Source organism: Mesitornis unicolor, unplaced genomic scaffold (genome assembly GCF_000695765.1).
Source record: "Mesitornis unicolor isolate BGI_N332 unplaced genomic scaffold, ASM69576v1 scaffold10857, whole genome shotgun sequence".
Lineage (NCBI taxonomy): Eukaryota > Metazoa > Chordata > Aves > Mesitornithiformes > Mesitornithidae > Mesitornis > Mesitornis unicolor.
This window is the reverse complement of record NW_010197111.1, coordinates 26,112-46,993: the sequence shown is the minus strand read 5'-3', so window position 1 is coordinate 46,993 and position 20,882 is coordinate 26,112. Positions and strand designations below refer to the sequence as shown.

The 20,882-nt window shown below is 40.2% G+C and overlaps 1 protein-coding gene across 1 annotated transcript in view; it reads right to left on the bottom strand.

The window, feature by feature from the left end:
- Positions 1 to 3,266: 3,266 nt before the first annotated feature.
- The window catches only part of GALNT12 (polypeptide N-acetylgalactosaminyltransferase 12), a gene marked incomplete at its 5' end in the record, with an annotated part of 31,750 nt that continues 14,134 nt past the window's right edge, over positions 3,267 to 20,882 (bottom strand). Inside the window, 4 exons of the mRNA XM_010188697.1 lie at positions 3,267 to 3,734; positions 6,693 to 6,848; positions 11,998 to 12,111; positions 20,086 to 20,217. Of these exons, the coding sequence (XP_010186999.1) occupies positions 3,597 to 3,734; positions 6,693 to 6,848; positions 11,998 to 12,111; positions 20,086 to 20,217 (540 nt within the window). The remainder of the gene's footprint in view (positions 3,735 to 6,692; positions 6,849 to 11,997; positions 12,112 to 20,085; positions 20,218 to 20,882) is intronic.

Below are 20,882 nucleotides of genomic sequence, written 5' to 3'. Positions count from 1 at the left end.
TAGCTTATTTCTTAGAAGGAAGGCTCATATCCTGTCTTCTGTTGAAGTGAAAATCCAGTAAGTTTTAGCCCATGTCGAAGGGCCACAATGTTTAAGTGAAAGGAGAACAGTGAAAGAACAAAAGGAAAAAAAGTACAAAAAGTTATGAGTTCAAAGAAATATGGTAAAGAATTAGGCATCAGACTGCAGTCTGGATTGCATATTTTTTTTAATAAAGGAATACAAAGACTAAGCAATAGGCATTTTTTTAAAGATAAATTTTTTAATGACTTTTTTTTGTAATTCAAAAAAATCACCAAGTTTGATCAGTACTTACAACCCCAAATTCTAATGTTCAGGATAATGCTGTCAGGTAATTTATAAAAGGTTCAAGACTTCTTGAATATTACTATTCCTCTCATGAGGTGTATCCAGCACAGGATATGGAAAATTGGGAAACATTTTGCATAGTTTAGTTCTGTGAAATACTACTTCTGGCTTAATCTTTTTTGCCTCAACTGTGCCAAATATTCCCCATACCTAGGGTAGTCCAAGGAACATCAGACAAGGGGAAGGGAAGGAACCTGGGAAAACACAGAATCACATAATATAATGCCTAAAAAAGGGCAGTAAACATGGGAGGGATTGTATTCACAGCTGGGCAATAAGGAAGGAATAAAATCCATTTGGAAGACACATTTCTTCATCTCTATCCTGGAATTTTATACTGGACTATACCTTCTTAGGATTATTTGTTCAGTTGATATATTTTTAAAAATGTCCTTTCTTGTTTTGAACAGACTGATGGTACAAAATGGAAGAGGGACTCTTGAGATTTCCCAGTTTGCACTGCTAGTATGCCATCATTTTAACCTAAGGTTATCAATAAGCTCAAGTTGCAAGTTTTTGTTTTATGGGTGCTTCACATGGTTACTGGCAAAGGGGAAAAGCAATGTGCAGCTCTAAGTATAAATGGAAGATGAGTATTAGTTCCTGATTTGAATCATGTAGAAAGTATTTCTCCCTCTTTTCCAAAGAGTGTCTTAGAAGGCCAGAACCACATGAAGTATCCATTTGTGACTTAAGTCCTCCAATTTTTCTATTTCTGTGAAGCATCCAGCCTCTCTGCTGAGGAGAAGCCCAAAGGCTACAGTCCACTCCTCAGCAGGTATCCCTGACCTCTGGCAAAAGGATGGTTGAAGATATGCATTGTGACTCAGGCGCTCAATGAGGTTATTCACCCTCCAAATCTGAAGCCAAACATTAATACAATTCCAGTCAGCTCTGAAGAAGAAAAGGATATTAAGGAGAAAAACGGTAAGTAGATGGAATAAAAGGCCAACAGCGGGGAAGCAGGCTGGTGACGTTGCTACGTTCAGCATCTGCTTTTGAACGTAACCTAAGTGTGTTTTTGCCTAGCAAATAATCAACCCAGGCTAGCAGATTTGCTGGTGTATGAGAAAACAGCTCAGCTGCATGTAATTAGAAATCCTCTAAACAAGTGCAGAGTGAGAAGACATATGGAAAATAATTTCCAATTGCTAAGTAATTACTTGCATATCACCATCTGATGATGAAATCTTGAAGTCCCAAAACTAAGACCAAATTGACCAGAGGTCAATGAGAGTTTTGTCTACAATTGCAGTAGCTGGGCTCTTGTTAACTTACTAATGTATTTCAATCAACAGTTAAGAAGGCAAAGCAGAAATGGTTTGAAAAACCTTGCTGTGTTGCTGGAGCTCTCACAGTTGTCTCATGCAGCCAAATTGCACACCACTGCTGCTAGCAGGTGAACAGAAGCATTACCGAGTTCAGGCAAGGGAAACTGAGAGACCATAAAATACAGCTGTCTTCTCCCAAGTGCTGCAGGGATCAGGACCTAAGAGATCAGCAAAATGATTAAACGAAAAACAGTGACCATAAGAACAAAAAAATCTCATAGTTGTAAAGACTCTACTGAATCAAAAAATATTTTATTAATTCTAACATCAGTTTCATCAGTCCAGCCCACAGAGACAAAACTTTAAAGGTGCTCTCAAAAACATTCTATCTACATGGGTTTAGAAGGACCTTGGAAGAATGGAAATATGCATCTCCTACAGGTAGAAACCGTCTCTCCACACCCTAAAGATATAAATAGAGATGCCAAAATGACATGAGCTTATGAGGATTCAAAGAAAGGGCTGTACATTTTTTTTTTTACAGAAAACATGAACAAAGGCAAATAATGGAAAAAAATCTAACACTAAATGAAACAGATGCCAAGACTTCTCGGGGAAAAAAGGTTGAAATCTTCATGCATCTACACATAAGCATACCTCCAGCTGATACAGAAATACATTTTCCTTATGAGCTGGAACCCTTTTAATTAACATTGTAATGATGCTGGTCAATGACCAAAGACATTGCTATACACACTGCTTGTCTGGCTAGGTAAGGCAGATCTCACACACCACAGCAGAAAACATCTTGCACTGGTGCCGATTAAACCCCATGTTTTCAATAGGACTATATGTGCTGACATGAAGAGCTTATCAGAAAAGGAGTTCCCAGATAAAATGCAAGTTATATCAGAAAGACAATTCATTTTGTATTAATATCAGCTGCATAGCATATAAAATAGTTGTAAAACCATTTTTGTTTATACAATCATTTTTATATGAACCATTTAAAAATTTAATGAAAGATAAAAATTTCTTAGATTCATTTTCTCTGTGATTTTGAAATTTGTCAAAAGAATTATTGCTAGGTCTGATCTTGCGAGTTTTATATATGTGGAAAATCCACATAATGCTAAAGTAAGCTGTGCAGTCTGGGACACAGCCGCGTAGCTAGATCCATGTGAATCTAAACAGCTTTTCCCAGAGCATCACCTTTAAATATTGTTGCCTTATTTCTTTAAGAAAGATGAGAAAATCCCCCTTTTTCTCTAAAACCAGACTTTAGCATGATTAGAAACTCATCAAGTGCCATAAGCATCTAAAATTGTCGCAACAGTTAATGTATAGTATTGTCAAGCATGTGCAATCTGTATGTGTCTAGATTGTTATTTGTGCAAAAACATGCAGACCTACTCTCTGCCTTCATGTGCAAATCCACACAGTATTTAGCGAGGGTTTTGTGGTAGTCACTTAAGGCAGAATCCGGCCTACATTTACTTTCTTGGTATTTAAAAAACAAGAATTATTAATGATGACCTGTTAAAAGGCCCAACTGCAGAATGTTTTAGTAGAAAAATAAACATTTTAAATTATTGGCAGATAACATTAGTGCAATTATTTTGACTGCTTTGCTTTCACAAAGTAGATTAAAAATATATATTGTCACTTGTGAAAAGAAGCTAAGACACTTCAGAAGCAGTTATGTAGCTGCCAAATAAAAGAGGAAAAAAAGAGGAGCAGATTCTGTGGTATGATATAACCACTGCACTTACTTTACATAGCTCTCAATGCTTAGTGCCTTTTAATGCTCCAGAAAATGAAATCCAAGGCTTGTAAACTAATTACAGTTCTTTTCATACAAAAATATATCACTTATGTGATTTTCAAAAGGCTGACTATCTGCTGACTAGAATGAGCACATTTTCATATTCAGCTATGTCCTTGATGACATCCGGATCAACTTCTTTCTTTGAAGAACCATTTTTGGTAGTCTGAGCTGGTACACGGTCGTAACAATGGTGCTGGGTTGCCATTGTAAGAGTTTGACTCTGCTTGTACACACTTCTGGGTTTGTAGATGAAACAAGGTACCATCCTACAAAAGACAGAAAAAAATGTTTGCTTTTCAGGTCTTAAAAATTACAGGCGTATCACTGTGCTTTAAAAGTAGAAGACATTAATAATGAATAAATATCCCACATATCCTTCTCATGGGGCCATGTGGTGAAGCCAAAATGCCTATCTTGAGCATCTCTGAAACTTCATCAAGAGACTGTGCTTTTAAACTTACATTAGCATTGCTCTAGAGTGATTAGTGATGGCCACCTAAGCCTGTAAAGGACTTGCTAACTTCATTCACTTTCATTGTCTTTTGGTACTGCGCGAGAATATGGGAAGAGAAAAAAAAAGTCAAGTACAGACATTACCAAATTCACTAACTTATTGCACATCTTGAAGGTAAAATGTAAATGTTGTTAGTTAAGTGTAGCTGTTGGATGTATTTTTTAGCAAAAATAAAAATTCCCTTTTCTTCACAGGGTGTATTTTTAGTGGAAGAAGCAAAAATCTCCAAGTGTGCCCCTTGCCTGCAGATGTGCATGGTGTTAGCTTGCTTTGCTGGGGGGCAGCACAGCTGCCTCAGAGGTGTAAGGTCTGACAGGCCTCCACAGTCAGATTCCCTAAAGGACTAATTTTGAGGCCTCAGGCCTTCCTATTACCGGAGTCTCCAAGAACATTTAATCTCCAGTCCATGTCACTCGCTCCAAAAGATAATGAGCCACAAAAAAAGGCGGCATAGTCAGCTGAGGAGAACTGCCCTGCACCCAGACCCTTCCTTTGGCTGAGGTGACATTCCCACAGGTAACCATTTCCAAAGCCTCCAGTGGCCTCAAAATAGAGAGGCCAACACCCTGTTTCTGAGCGTAACCTTGACTCTTCTGAAAGTCTCTGGAATGTCACACTAATTGCATCTCAAGCCGTAGCCCTGATGCCCAGTTGTGTGTGCTTGCTCATGGGTTTACTGATAGACTTAGCTGCTGAATGACTTTCCCATGCCTGTCTGTGATAATTCAAAGTTTTGAGTGGACTAATTGATAATCTGCCTCACTCATTTTTGACTCTGTGCCTGTAAGAACTTAATTCTTGCCAGGCTGCTTGGATGGCTGTTCAAATCTTTGATTATCCGACATCTACAAGGACAGTTTTTCCAGTGTCTGACACTTCTCTGCACAAAGCGAGAGAGAAGTGGTACTGACACCTCACCTATCACTTGTTTTGAAAGGTGGGACTGGTGATTTTGATTTAATGCAACAGAAGAGGAAGAATCAGAGCAGAGCAGTATGTTCAAATCACACACAGGCACAAAATGATCACAAGAAAGAGGATTTAGCATCTGAAACTTTAGGAATTATTTTAAAAGTTAATCGTTAGAAATGCAGTGGAAACAGATGTATTTTTCCTGAAGTGCTTGAGGTTCAACCAACATATGTCATCTCAGGGATTAATGCATATGACCTACAAAAATTTTGTTAAAAGTCAGCATTAAAAATGAAATGTAATTTATAAAGTCAGCCTTTTAAATATTTTGTTTTACTCAGTAATATCACTGTAAGCTTTAGTCTGGACTAGATTTAGTGAATGCAGAGTAGTTTTCATATTTTTCTTTGGAATTTACTTTGCCACCTATCACTAGTGGTATATCTAAGCATGCATTTGTCAACCATGCAGCCTGCAGAATTTAGACACGTTATGCAGACGCATTATGTAAACATACTGTTTTGATAAATTATGTGACCTTTTCCCTTAGCCAAATAACAACACTCCAGAACCTGACCAAGGCCATCATTTTTCATGCAATTTCTTTTCTCTCAGGCATCTAGAAACTCCTTCAGAGATTAAAAACTACTGAACACAAGGTTTTCTAAGACCATGTTATGTTCATTATTATATTCCATACTTCTCAGTGTGTCTCCCCTTTGGGAGGCCTTAAGGTTGAAGAAGAGATTTGCTGAGTCCCCACAGCCAGTCAATGAAGGGAGAGGAGAAGTAGGCCACCCATGAGACTGACTGGGGAAGGAGTATATGGAGCTCTCAGGAGAAGACAGTAGGTGGGATGTGAAAGAGAACTGAGCAGCACATGGAAAGCTCTAGATGTGGACAGGGCAAGGAGAGGCCTCTGCCAACCTCCCAACTCCTCTGAGGTTATGAAGGGCACCTTCCTTTCTCTTGTCTTCCTATTCTTTATGATTGGCATAGTCTTTATCAGCATGCTGCTGCTAGATGGTTCCTCATTCAGACATTAAAAGCCAAGACAGCATATTTGTCCCCAGAGATTTATGCTAATGTGGCCAGCATGATCTGGATAGGATAGGACCTGGATAGGCTGGATCCAGGCTGCAGCCAATTATATGCGGTTCAACAAGGCCAAGTGCCAGGTCCTGCACTTTGATCATAACAACTCCATGCAGTGCTACAGGCCTGGGGAAGAGTGGCTGGAAAGCTGCCTGGCAAAGAGGAATCTGAGGGTACTGGTAGACAGACGACTGAACATGAGCCAGCAGCATGCCCAGGTGGCCAAGAAGGCCAATGATATTCTGGCCTGCATTAGGAATAGTGTGGCCTGCAGGAGTAGGGAAGTGATCCTTCCCCTGTACTCAGCACTGGTGAGGTTGTACCTCGAATCCTGTGTACAGTTTGGGGCCTCTCATTACAGGAGGATATTGAGGCACTGGAGCGTGTCCAGAGAAGGGCAATGAAGCTGGTGAAGGGCCTGGAGCACAGCTCTAATGAGGAGTGGCTGAGGGAGCTGGGGTTATTTAGCCTGGAGTAAAGGAGGCTGAGGGGAGACCTTAACATCCTCTACAACTACAGGAATGATGGAAGGAGGGATGGAAGGAAGGAAGGAAGGAAGGAAGCAAAAGGGAGAGAGAGAGAGAAAGAGAGAGAGAGAGGAAGAGAGAGAGAGAGGAAGAGAGAGAGAAAGAAAATGCCTCAACAATTCTCCTCCAACTCACTCCCCAAATAACCAAACCCAAAACGAAGCAGACACACTTACCTCTCTGAAAACAAACTTCTGGTTTTCAGGAACATTGTGGATACTTTCTTGACACAAGTACATTGTCAAGAAGTCAGTCCCTGAATCTACTGCTGCGCAGACTTCTGGCTGTCGGGTGTTGTAACGTATTTCATTATGGGATGTGTACTCGAAAAACTAAAAACCAAAGAGAAGGAACGAAGGACAACAGCCATTATAAGGAGTATATGCTAAGATACTAAATTATAGTTTGCATATTAAAGTTGCTATTGTGGAGAAAAATTCTGCCAAAATTATTCGAGGAGCCTTTGCTGCTGTTTGCTTACCATTTTACAGAAAATCAGTATCACCACAGCACCGCTTTTCTCTGGTAGCACTTAAAATGTATGAAATGCTGAAAAAAAATGCACTGGAAAACAGAGGTTCCAGCATTAAAGAACTTCCAAAATCTGACTGTAATATTCCACATTCACATTCTAGATCACTCTTAAGAATAGGACGGAATATCAGTTTATAGCCTGATATTATGCCTTCTTAATTCAGTTGTCACAGAACAATGTTACTTTTAATTAAGGAGTTGCTCACTGCATAGTTCAAATACAGTTTGGTCAAGGATCATTTCCAGTTACAAGGTACTCAGGATGCATGGTGATGAGCATTTTATTATATAACATTTTAAGACATTATTTGGAGCAAATCAGCTACAGTTGCTTTTAACATGAACAGAACTTTATTAAAGACAATTTGCTGGCTTTGCTTGTTGAACGATATTCTACAGAGGTGTTTTGAACATACTCTAAAACATCTTGGCTTCTGTAGTAGTTATGGTTGAAGACTTCCTTAAAATTTTAACATTTACCATGGACATGTGCCAGATTTTGGACTTCACTAAAGAGCAGCAGAGTTTGAGAGTTGTTTGTATTTAGCACGCTTGTAAATAATTTAGATGACTGTAGTGCATCGATGTGTGTTTAGATCTGATGTAGATTATACTCAGTAGAGTAGAGAAGAGTTTTATACACATCAGAAAATTGCTTGTTACCAATAAAATAGTTGCATTAGTGGAAACCAATAAAAGAATGAGGGAGAGAAGGAATCCTCTTTTCTTTTGTTTCATCTCTGGAGAAAGAGACTGCAAGGTAGTGGGAAGGGGCCTGTACCAATTCAGCAATGTTGTATATACTTGAACTTACCACAAAAGCATCCTTAACAACCACCAAGGCTAATTAACCTTGAAAGAGAAACCGGAAATGGAATTTTAATGCAAACAGGACCGTGTGATTACAAAGTCTGCAGTCATCCACTTCCAGGTGTAAGAGCTCTGATTTAGACTATGCTGATGGTAGCTGCTTCATGAAATTTGCCCCTCCTTCTATCACAGTCAGAAATTTCTCTGCTGAGGTGGCTGTTGCAGCCGTATACAGACCAATGCTGTCCACTGTTGTGGAGCTCCATGGCCTTTCTTTGGGCAGCCATGCAAGTGATCACCCCAGAATTAACCTGTTTGTCACTGTTCATATGTGGAAAGCCACAAAGGAAAGTGAGTGTTTTGAGAAAGTGACTCCAAGTTTGAAGTCCACCTGCTGACATAACACCCAGAAGACTTTGATTTCCCTTTGAAACTTATTGCTAGGACCTATTTCTATGATGTAGGCTACACTGCATTTATGACATTTGCTTTATGCCTGACATGTCTCATCATCAACAAAAGTCAAATATAGTAACATTGGCCCAATGTTTTTTATCTTTTTTTTTTAATAGGCAGAGGCTATTCACTGCCCTTCAGGCTTTGGTTCCCAAGTTCAGTATCTGATTGACACGTGGAAAACCTGCTACTCTGGACACCACACGGCAGTCATTTTAAGCCTATGACTCATAAAGGAAGAAAAAGTTTCACTCCTGCTCATTTATGTCTGGATGGACACTTTTTTACAGCTACCACTGTTACAAGGCCACATTTAGAGCCTTGCTCATTAGTGGATTTAGAAGATAACTCTTTTTAGCAGTTTGTATTCAGTATCAGTAAAAGCCTGCAAGCTGCCGATAGTACCAGATGCATGAAAAGCAGATGGAGCAGCTACTGGGTCAGAGCACTCCTTACTACTGACACCTTTCCTGAACCGTGTCTCAAGGACTTGCAGCAGATTTTGGAGGTGAAGAGCAAGAAAAATGGTTAATTTCTCAATAACATTAAGGATTGGTCTTATAATATTAGCAACCAAGCACTCCTGCCTCCATGCCCAATGAACATTATACAGTTCTTTACCCTATATTGCTTCAAATGGAATAAATACTTCAGTCTTCGGACTTTTTCAGGCTCTGGTAATATACGAGATAAATCTCTTCCTCCTCAAAAGGTGATGTGTTTTTAGTGCTCTTTCCTTGCTCAGTGGGCAGAAAGGAAGCATTTTCAAGCTGATTCCTGGCCCAGCAACTACTAATGTTACTGCATTTCTTTCCTTCAGAGAGCCAGATTCCCTTAAGTGCTACTGGGAAACTTGATGAGGCCTTTTACCTAATGCCTACCACTTCTGGGCCATCAACAGGATATGCCCTAGCTGCATCAGAGCTCTGTGGTACAAGGAATGGACGCAGATTTTTGGTACCTCACCAGACCCTGAAATATACTCTCATCCCTCTCAGTGCTTAGGTACTGCTCTTCTGCATGCAGAAAGAAGTTTGCACTTGACAGGCAGAACCAGCAGCGATGTTACCAAGTCTGACACCCCTTTTGCAGAAAACCCAAGAGCTTTCCTAAGCTCTTTTGTTTGCCTTTCCCTATTTGCCTCAAATCTATCAGCTGCAAATAGGAATATCAGGGGAGTTCTGTCAGACAAAGGAGGCTGCTCAGTGGTTTCCCATCCTCTTACCACATCATGTCATCATATGTTGGTGCCTTCTGTACTGCTTCCCAGCCATACCAAGAGGGAAAATGGGCTTTATTTGTGTTGAATTTCAAAGTCTTCTTTTCTCGTCTACAAAGGCAAACACTTCCACAAAACATGAGCAGCCCCTAGTGCAATCACTGTGTAGCCAGTGTTTCGCATGTTTTCGGCCTCTCTTCTATATACACTCAGCGGATATCACTGCAGTCATATCCTCACCTTCTTGCTACAATGAACACACTAATTTTGAACAACTCAGAGTTAGCTTTCTTACTGCTTACACAAAAGCAATTCTAAAGGAGTAACGGGAACCCTCTCACTTAGGCCATGGATTCAAGGAAAAATAGCAACAAATTACCAGAGATCTCAGTTTTCTGAGACTGGTTTTACTTACTGAGACGTAAAATGGGAGCAGGTGCTGGACTTTATAAATACTCTAGAGCACAGAACTCTCTCCTCTCGGCACAGTGCACACAGATATTCAGAGGTTGCTTTAAGTGGAGAATTGCTTCCAATGAAAAGAGCTTTTGCAGTTGTGTCCTACATGAACAGCCACCTGCCACTAGCATATCATGCCAGAGGATGGGTGTACTGGAGTGTAAGACACATGTGGCTGACAAAGTTAACCTTCATTAAGGTTAAATCCTATCAAGTCATTATTGGAGAATAACTTCACTGAGATGTACTCTGGAGAATAAACTTCATTCCTTTGTACCATGAGGCAGTGTGAATGTGCAGCAGGGAGTACTGTTTGAGGAAGAAAGAGATCAATGGTGGAACAAACTCTGCAACTGGAGGAAGGGATAAGGAGAAGACTAGTGGATTAAAAATGGGAACTAGCCAGGAAAGAAGAAAGACATGTGAAAAGGAGCAGAACATGACCTAGTGTGGGTAGTAACTGGTGAGAGGAGTGAGGGGAGAGAGAGTAAGGGTGCTAGAGAAAGACTGGGAGCCGGACAGCATAGAAAATATAGTGTTAAATAGATCAGAGTGGAGAAACCGGAGCTGTCTGTGACATAGCACAGGGCAGAGGACTGGACTGAAGCTTTGTAATAAGGGTTTGCTGCTAAAGGTGTATATAGGTAATGAGTGAAGTGATGAGAGCAGACTGGAGGAGAGCAGGCATAAAAGTTTTGGATTAGGATGGCAGATTCCCTTTCAAGGACAAAACAGAAGTTAAGGGCTGCCTGCTGTTAGCAACTATCTGTGAAACTCTGTGGTGAAGTGCCTTGCTCTCCTTAGCATTGATACAACTAGAGGATGACCAGCCCTGTCGCCACCAGTTCCATCAGCTGACAGCGGTGGATGTACATGTGGAAGATTTGACTGTTTCGGTCCTGCCTCTGTCACCTGTCAACTGAGCTAAGGAATTTACAGCACCAGGAGTGGCCTGCTACCTTTAGAGAGCAGCTGTCAGAAGGGCAGTGGGACAGGAAGGAAATGGAGAGAAATGCCCTGCTGGTAGGCTTCATGGTTATTTGTGAGCCAAAAAAAGAGGTGCAAGTTCAAAAATCCTGACTTCCATCTACCTTCTCACTTGTGTTTCTACATCTTGTCTTATTTCAGCCCCCCTCTGTTCTCACACCCACAGCTCTTCCTGCTGTCCACTTTTTCTCTTGCAACTACTCATGCCTTCATTTCCCAGCTGGTATCTCTGCTCCCATGTTCAGCTCCCTTGCCACTAAAGAGGTCTCCAGTGATTTTGCTTGTTTCACGCTCCCTCCCTGTAATTCCTGGCTATTCCTTCCTCTGTCACACATGCCCTGCTCCCCATCTGTAGCCCTACCTCTGCCCCAAATGACTTCCACCCTCTGTCACCTTGGCCCCCTTTCCCTGGCTCCGATCAGCCCTCCCATGCCTTGTGCCCATTTCCCTAACATTGTTTTGTTTGTTTCTTGTGCTTGGCCTTCCCTCCTCAGGCTCTGCAATTCTCTTGTGTTTTCTTCTCTTATCCGTTTATACTGCAGTCAGGGAGTTTCTACATTTCTCCTTCCCCCTGCTGCCTGGATGGACTAGATGACCTTTAAAGGTGCCTTCCAACCCAAAACATCCTATAATTCAATGCCAGCAGAGGGAGCACTAATTGCACAGCTCCCGGAGCACCGCTGCTCTGGGTCTGCTGCCGGCTATCGCAGCTATGCAGATGCATCGCACCATCAGCAGAGATGTCAGAGCATTAATATCCAGTGATGTGATATATGTGCAGTAAATTCAGTTCATCTTTTAGCAATAGCTAAATAAAGGATAACTTTTAAAATGTCATCTCATAAGAACTATTTTGCTGTGAATTATGCTGCTTTTTTGCTTTTCACCTTTTACCCTGTGTGTGACCTCGAGAGAGATCAAAATTAAAAGCGTCAAGTGCGAGAATCAAAATTAGATGTACTTTTTACATTACAAACACAGCATTAGTCAGAATGAAAATAATACATGAATCTTACCTGATTTTGTCCCATGCCATGACATGGGTACAGTATGACCCTGTGTCCAGTTACCTGATGATCATTTGCAGGGTTATAGTCAAAGCAGAAGTTTGCCATTCCTCTATTCTTCAGCTAATCAAAACAAAAAAATATTTTAAAGTATGAATCTAAACCAAGGAAGATATGCTTTACACCCATCCTGCTGGGCTGTGAGGTTTCATATCCCAGAGCTGGTTCAAACTAATTGGAACAGATCAAATGGAGCCAATGGCAACATCTCTCAGCTTAATGTGAAATAAAACTGTTGAGATCATCTTGACTTGGGGCATTGAAGCAGCCAGGCACAATGGCTTCGCCTTGGAATGACATCGTGTTCCAGTGTATTTGCAAATTAAGTAGGTAGGAACTATGAAAAGCTGTGCTGAAACCCAACAAGCCAGCAACTCATACAGAACAAGTTTGTCATGTCTTTAACATATTTTTCCCCCAGGATACACATGTTCAATTTTCTTATGAAAAGAAGACTACATACTTTTCTCAGTTTGTCAAATGGGAGACATTTAAAGGATTTGTTCTCAAAAGGACTCCAATACCCTCTTGAGGTTGAACAAGCAGTCAGATTTTAAGACCAGAAATCATGAAATTGGGTAAGATTTCTCTTTGGAAAGAAACACTCAATACTACTTTAGAAATTCTTTGCTAGTGTTGCTGATCTCTGACACAATAGTTGCATAATTTTTAGATTAAATTTTAACATATTAAATTCCATGATTAAAAAACAAAAACAGGCTAATTAACAAGCATTTGCATTTAAGTATTCAGGGGTAGTGTAGTAGTATTAGTCACTTAACCAAATTTAAAATTGCAGAGAGCACAACAGGTTCTGTAAACATAGGTGCAAGCTGAATGCCCTCGTTACTGAGTATAATTATACCGCAGACAAAAAGAATAAGCAGAGTAAATCTCAGAAGAGTTACTTCAGCGAGGTGTAATTTCACTACTCTTCCCTAGTTGTGACAATTGTATCCTCAGTTCTTAGTGTGGAGAACGGACAGACACAAAGGGAATGGAGTAGGCTAAAACCAAACAAACAAGGCAAACCCCGCAGGACCCAAAACCACCACAGAGCAAACCACACAAGTTGAAAAAATGAATACTTGTGTTGTACGTATATTTTTGCTTTCCCAACTTCTACTTTTATTGCTACCCAACGACTTCTTTCCACTGCTTTGTGCCCACTCCCACTAAAAGACAGCCAAACTCTCAGCACTCTGCATGCCTGGGCTGCCAGCCCAAGACAACACCAATACGCTGAGGGGCTGGGGAGAACCACCAAGCCACCACAGCTTGGGGCCCCTTGCAGGGTTGCTGGGGCTGTGCAGCTCTCATGTTGGAGCCAAATGTATAAATGCAGGACTGAAGCCCTACCCTTAGCGGCTTCGCCTCTTAATTCCGCTCTGAACATGTTTTCACAATGCATTTGGTGTAATTTTTCTGTGCAGGATAAACTGTACAGCATAAACTAGAATTTGGTGTATGATAAAATTAATCCTCAGTTTTAGTGCCTAAGTTTACCAGAAGCAAAAGAACCCCCCTGGGCACCCTTTCTACAGAAAGCACTGCTTTGTTTGATGGGGACACAAGAGACCACTGCACCCCTCCTCAACCTGTCAAAAGATGACATTTTGTTTATCTTCATAACACTAGGCAAGAATTGCACTTAGAAAAACAGGAAAGAAAGGTGACTTTTACAGATTATTTTTAACACTACCATGGAACTACATATACCAAGCAATAAGCTTCTCATGTTTCTACATTCTACATCAAGAAATGTCAACTTAAAGTCATAACCACTTAAAAACATAAATCGGTTTCGGCCTCTCATTAGTGTGTCTAATAACACACAACTTTGCCTGACTGTCTGCTGGCTCTGAGGGAAGATAAATGCAGCAAAGCCCTTATCCATGGTGTCCTTCCAGAAAACCCAAGGCCTTTGCTGCTGCTCCGAGCGTGCGCTCTTTGCTGTCAGTCCCTGGCACATGCTCGAGCACACACTACCTTTTCTAGCCTGGAATTTTAAATAACTTATTTTAAAATGCCGTCCACCACCAGAACTACAGTAACTCTCCGACGCTTGTTACTCAATGCTCAAATACAGACAACAAAACAAAAGCTGTGTAAAAATATTACTAACTTAGGCTTCATTTCAGATGGTTTAAACCTGAGCCTGTACTCCCAGGATGCTAACACATATGATCTCTCATTTTTCTCTTTCATGCATAAATGCTTGTGATACATGCAGATGTATTCCTAAACATATACCATCCATATTTCAAACTGGTTCTTTTAGTTTGTTTTATCAGACATTGGTAGATGTTCTTTCGTACCTAGACTTCATCAGGAAGCCTAACAGATATTCAAGACCTAATTTGTGGGAATAGTGCATACTAAGCTCTTAAATGACCTGATCTGAAATGACAAAGATTTGAAAATAATCAGATTTGAAAAATCTGAGTGCAGCACCATTTATGAAAAAAAAAAAAAATCCACCCCTGTTCCAAGGCAGAAGAAAAGTATGAGAGAATTTGAAAGCAATATTTTTCTCTTGTTAAATGAGAATACAATCTAAGTTCCTTTTCCGTGCAACAGCCCTATCAAAACAGTAATCTTCCATTCAATTCTGAAGCTATCTTGGTTCCTATATCCACCACAAACAAGTCATGCAACAGGAAGAAAATTTCCTCCATTACTTACCTTTATTCTTTTGGAGAATGCTGCATTAGAGAAACAGAAGCAAGAAAGAAAATGTTCATCACCTTGCCATTAAAACACATAGTTCAGTTTTAAAAAGTTCTGTCCATGCAGGATTACTGGTTGTGTCTTTCTGCAGCTTTTGCCTCCTATTGAACCATTGCAGGTGTATTCTGCTGTGCCACTGAGTTACCATTCTGCTTGGAGGCTAGGACAGGTACTAAACAGCAAGATATTCACCTCAGACCTTCACTCCTTCCTTCTTGGAGAAATTTAAATCTGTTGCTTCCTAACATCTGGACACTTGCATAGAACAACACAAAACAGATGGCATTCTGTAAGTAATTCTTTGACTATTTTTGAAGATAAAATCCATTTCATAACTGTAAGCAAAGCATCAACAACAGATTTTTGACATTAAAACTTCATTACATTAGTTGATAAATACGGCCAGTGGAGCACAGCCAACCTTTCTCTTCATCCACAAAATAGATCAGAATCCTCTTTATTCCGCCACAGTGGCATTGGTGCTGATGCATTAGTGGTATGACAGATGATACTGTGGGACACAGCAAGATGTGAATCTGTAGCAAGCCAACAACTTCACGGTAATGACTAGATGTGCACTTTCACCCCAAAGGTAATCTGAGCAGTCGCAGGGAATGATTTCACTGAGTGTATGACATGTCCCCATCACCTTTTTTTTGAAAAAAAGACTGAGAACATCCTCAGACTTCTGTTAACTTCTTAAGTGCAATGCTGAAATGGGAATGCAGCCTTTATGACTAAGATCCTTTGGAGGAATCGAAGATGAGATACTGCTGTCATTCAGTTGCTCACCCCAGCAAGACCAGATCTCTCTGGGAAGCTCAAGAACATACAAGCACATGTCTCAAGTGAAGGAGTGTTCACCGGAGATTCGTATCAAACACTTAAATTTGTCACACTTCCTTTAAAAAAGTCTGTCTCAAGCTTTCAGAGGCTGTACAGCCAACGGAGTGGTACATATTTTCCTGTGGTGGGCATCGGATCTCCAGGTCTAGCCAGCCATAACCTTGGCTACCAATTCAATTTTGAGTGGCAGCTCTAAAAACTGTATTATATTGCAGTTTTAGAGGTATACCCTAGAGGAGGCTGTTTTGGAGCCTGATATCTCTGAGAACTTGTAACACCAGGCATGCAATAGTCTTTTTGATTACATAACTTAGGCCACATAGCTAAGATCTTTTCTGTAAGCCTGTCCATATATATCATGTGTTAGATATTATACAAAATGGTCTCTTTTATGTCACAGCAAAAGAAAATTCTTCATAGTTTTAAAGGCTTAAAATCTTTCTTCCTGATCCTTTTTTTTAAGGTTATATCTAGTCTAAATTAAAAGAAAATTATGACTAAGCATTTGAAAATTCATTGAAGACAATAGTCTTGTGGGAAAATGTGGAAGCCACCAATTGAAAAATGTAAGTTTTTGATCTCCCAGCTGATTCAGTCAGTTGCAGACACCTTTAAGAACAGGTGGTGAAAAGAGCCATTGGCTAGATAGTCACAACAGACATCTATCAGCTTAGTTGCTTCACATGCAGCTAGAAGACAGATATGCTAGAAACTATTTGAGAAGAACAAAGAAAAACTTATGGTATCAGAACATAATACAGCCTCATTGCCAAGTTCAAAGCCAAATTCACTGATAGACCACAATATTTTCCTCCGATATGCACCTGAATACCAGCTATGCTTAGTATACCTTAGATAGGAGAGGAACCCTGAATGTTCCCATGCTTTACAGATGAGCTTTTCCACAGTCACCAGTAACATGAAGAGATCACAGCACAGTCCAGTTCCCCTATGTTCACCCAGCTGCACAATGCAGCAATGTCACAGCACTAATATTAAACACACAAGGTGGTTCAAGGTCCTCCTTACATCATCATTTCCCAAGGCAGCTGAGTATAACTTTGATGGCTTTATTATAATTGTTCCTATTTTTATTAATACTAATTATTATTATTTCAGTTTGGTTTATTTTAATTATTAATTAGTCTTTTTCTCAGCTGATGAGTTCTTTTATGTTTCCAATTCTTTCCTCCACTCCACCAGGGAGGAGGGGTGAGTGAGTGGCTGCATGGTGTTTAGCTGCCTGCAGGGCTAAACCACAACAGCAGCTAAGATTTGTAATCAGACCTACTCTGGGCTATCTAGGTGGACAACCCACAGATCTAGGGTTCAGGTCTTTTTAAGATTTCACACCAGCTGAAGCACAAGAACAGCACACACTTTGCTGGTAAGTGCATACTCAAGGATGGCCAAATCAGATGCTATGTCAGAGAAAGAGAGACATCAGTGCACTACTCAAGAACCTAAAAGGGAATATCAGCCTTTCCAGAAACACTGACATCTTATTATTTTAACCTATTAAGTGCTTACCAGCTTCACTCCCAGCAAAACAAAACAAACAAACAAACCCCTAGAACCATACCACAGAATGGTTTGGGCTGGAAGGGACCTTTAAAGACCATCTAGTCCAACCCCCCGCCACTACCTGGGACATCTTCCATTAGAGCAGGTTGCTCAAAGCACCATCCAACCTGGCCTTGAACACTTCCAGGGATGGGGCATCCACAACTTCTCTGGCAACTGCTGCCAGTGCCTCACTACCCTCATTGTAAACTATTTCTTCCTAATATCTATATGGAGGTATGAGATAGATCATACCTATGCTCCTACTCTGGCAGCTGACATGCCCTCAGAAGCAATTTAATGCACCTTCATTTAGAGTTCTAGGAGCTTCTAGTTCACCTTTCTTTAGTACATCACTTCAGAAAATAGTACTGGGAGTTCAAATGGGAAGTCAGATTAACCTCTCCAAATTTTCCTTGCTCCTTCATTAAAATAGCGAACAGGAACTTAAAATGTGCTCCTACAAAGATGCTATCCAAAAAAGGGAATAGCCCTTGAAGTTCTGGTAATTTATTTTTCAAGTTGCCCATGTAGTTAGATTTCTATGTAATGATGCTATCTCATACAGCACTTTAAGTATTTCCTAAAATTTCATCTCATAATCACCTTGGTAGCCTTAATCTTTGAAATTTTAAGTTCTGAACTTCACTCTAGTGTGCCAGTACTGAAACTTTTATGGGAAAATCTGACTTCAATTAAAAAAAAAGCTATGAACGAGAACACCCATAATACTGATAGTATCCTTTCTCAAAGTATGACTTTGTTCAGAGTACTGAGTGAAATCATCATTGTGGCATTCCAGATGTATTGACGCTATATGATTTTGGTATAATGCAAACCAATTTTACTTGTAAGGACATGTATTTCCCCCATTTCTAGGCTTCAGGCAGTTTATAAGAATGCAAACATAGCTCAGGCAAAAATATTTAAATACTATATGTTTAAATAGACTTTGAGGTAGCTAACCTTTTAGACATCCAATCTTCATAGAGGCAGTAAAAATTTATCAATGTATCAGGAGAAGAATTTTAGCACAAGTGTGGAATTGTCAGCACATGGCACTGAGTGCTGGTCAATAATTCTTGCATTTACTTCAATAACATACGGCTGACCTATGGGTTTTCTTAGAAAGATTTTTCAACTTCAGTGTAAAGATTTCCAAGGGAGGGAGAAATCCCCACATCCCTTTGCAATCTCTTCGACCAATTAAATAACCTCACACTAAGCCAGACTGTTAACAAAGCCAACACTTTCAAACACAGTATTTTTGTGAACCAGAAAAGCATTACACAGCGAAGGCAGGAGTAAAGAACACGATCAATGATTCATTGAAGTTAGCAGATGGGACTCAATATCCACAAATCAGTTGAATCAGTAGGTGTCATTTTTGCACTGTCACTTTCTTAGAGTATAACTGTACTTAACTCACATTTTAAATTCTTCCTGCCAAAAAAAAAGTTGCTTTCTTATTATGCTCCCGACTAGATGACAGCACTTAAAAATTGTTTTTAAGAGAAATAAATAGAGCACATCTAAATTACACCACAGATAAGCAGCTCTGAGCAAGAATTATTATTTCTAGGTATTGTCAACACCTTTCCTGAGGATGACATGCGCAGTGAAATCATGAAAGAAACTGCACAAATCCCTTCCCCTCCCCAGAAGGTTGATGCGCTATCATCGCCACCAGTCTGGGCTTTCTTTTGGAGGAGGAAGGATGGAGTTGGAGGGGAGGATAAGGTTACTGCAATGCTCCCAGAAGGTAAGTCTTATAGTATCTTATTGCTTCAAATGTCTCTGACCCTGTCAGTTAGCAATCCAGCACAAAATAACAGAAAACAAACCAGTGTTGTACCATGATCTATTCAAGGTACTGGGTAATGGTGGATATTACCTTTCTCACAGAGAGAGACCAATTCCAGTGCAAGCTCCAAGACAAACAGAGGAGGGTGGCAATGCTCTCATAGGCTCCAAAGGGCTTTGCCGCCAACTGAGACACTTCCTATGGGAAATGCAGCTCCCCATGGGAAATGCAGCTCCCCGTGGGAAACGCAGCTCCCTGCGGGAAACTGCAGCATTTCCACATTAGGATCTTTTTTGTTCAACAGGTGACAAAGCTATTAGGGAAGGCTGCGAGGAGACTTGGTTCCTGCATGTTTTGTACGCCTGCAAGGATCAGGTTGTTTTTCTTGCACTGAAAGGGATCCAGCAGGGATAACTGAAGTGCAGATGGCAACCAGACATGACTGTTGTGATACAGGCTGGATGCGGTGCAGCCGTGTGGGAATGCAGCTTAGCTGGATCTGCAGAGTGATCGAGTTACCAACAAAAGTATTTCTAAGTCGACGTGCCATTGGTAATCAGGAAGGTATTTTACACATTTTGCCTGGCAGAAAGGTGCAGTCTTGCCTTCCTAATAAGATACACAGCAGATAACTGCTGATTTTTCAGAGGATGCAGCATTTGCTGTATCATGTCTGCCTTCATCCCTTCCAAATGAGATTACAGTACAGTGATATACACAGAGCTATAGTTCATATTCATTTGTAAGATGGAAATAGCATAGAAAGTTGTCAACTCTTAAAAAAGGAGAAGAGGATTCTGATACTGAACCAGTGAAAGTTGCTTGTGAAACTATGCTGGTCTAAGATGACCATCATCACTTGGAAGGTGTAATTCATGGCAACATTACCTGTTCTCCTACCCTTTCACAGAACTCCTTTATAAACAGCATCCCCTAGAATAAAGAACTTGACAGAAAACATATTTTAAAGCCTAGCAGTTCTAACTGAATTTTATCAAAATCCCAAACTGTTTTCAGCATAAAAATACCTTCAAGCTGAGTTAGTAGGAGAGCTCAGAGAACCGTGAGGAGGCCCCTTCTCAGCAGCCACATACCATTCCAAAGAAGCCCGGTCTGTCCTCAGGTACGTGAAGCTCTGGGTACACATTCTCCAAGAACCATTTGAAATCCTTGCATTTCAGCTTCTCTCGAAGGAGTCTCCTTTCTGTCACATCTCCATATGGTTCCTGAAATAAAATAAAATTTAAAAAACCCAACCAGAACAGATGCTCTCTTTTAAATTATCTATATACATTATTAGGAACCGTATGCTAAAGTGATGAGTAGGACTTTGAGCCTGGAAAAATCCCCACGTTTGGGTGCTGAATTTGATTTCGTTATCTCAACATTTGTTAAATGTTGACAAAAAAGAATTGGAACGATGCATGTAAAACTTTAAAATATTCTAGAAGACAGTTTGTCAGAGAAAACTCCCCAGATTTGCAAGTAAGGAAGTCCTTGCACGCAGATTGCTGGGAACTAAAAAGGCATATTGGAAAATAAAATGTCCTTTAGCTGGATAATTGAAAATCTAAAAAGCAGTGAATCAATCTTAAGAATTTTAAAATTATTTCACCATCTGTTTACAATTTACATGTACAGACAGTTTTACACTTAACTGCTGAAATTTGTAAAATCTGCTGATGTTTCCTTTGAACTTCATATTTTTGGGGGGTGGGGAGTATGAAATCTTAAACCTCAAGATAAACGCTTTCATTGCAGACTTTTCCCTGTCTATAGATTGGAGCAGAGTTCACATCTTTTCATGTCTGTCTTCAAAAATCTATCTTTATATTAACTAGGGACTTCAGATAGTCAGGCATGAGATGCCATTTGCAGCCCCCAGATTTTT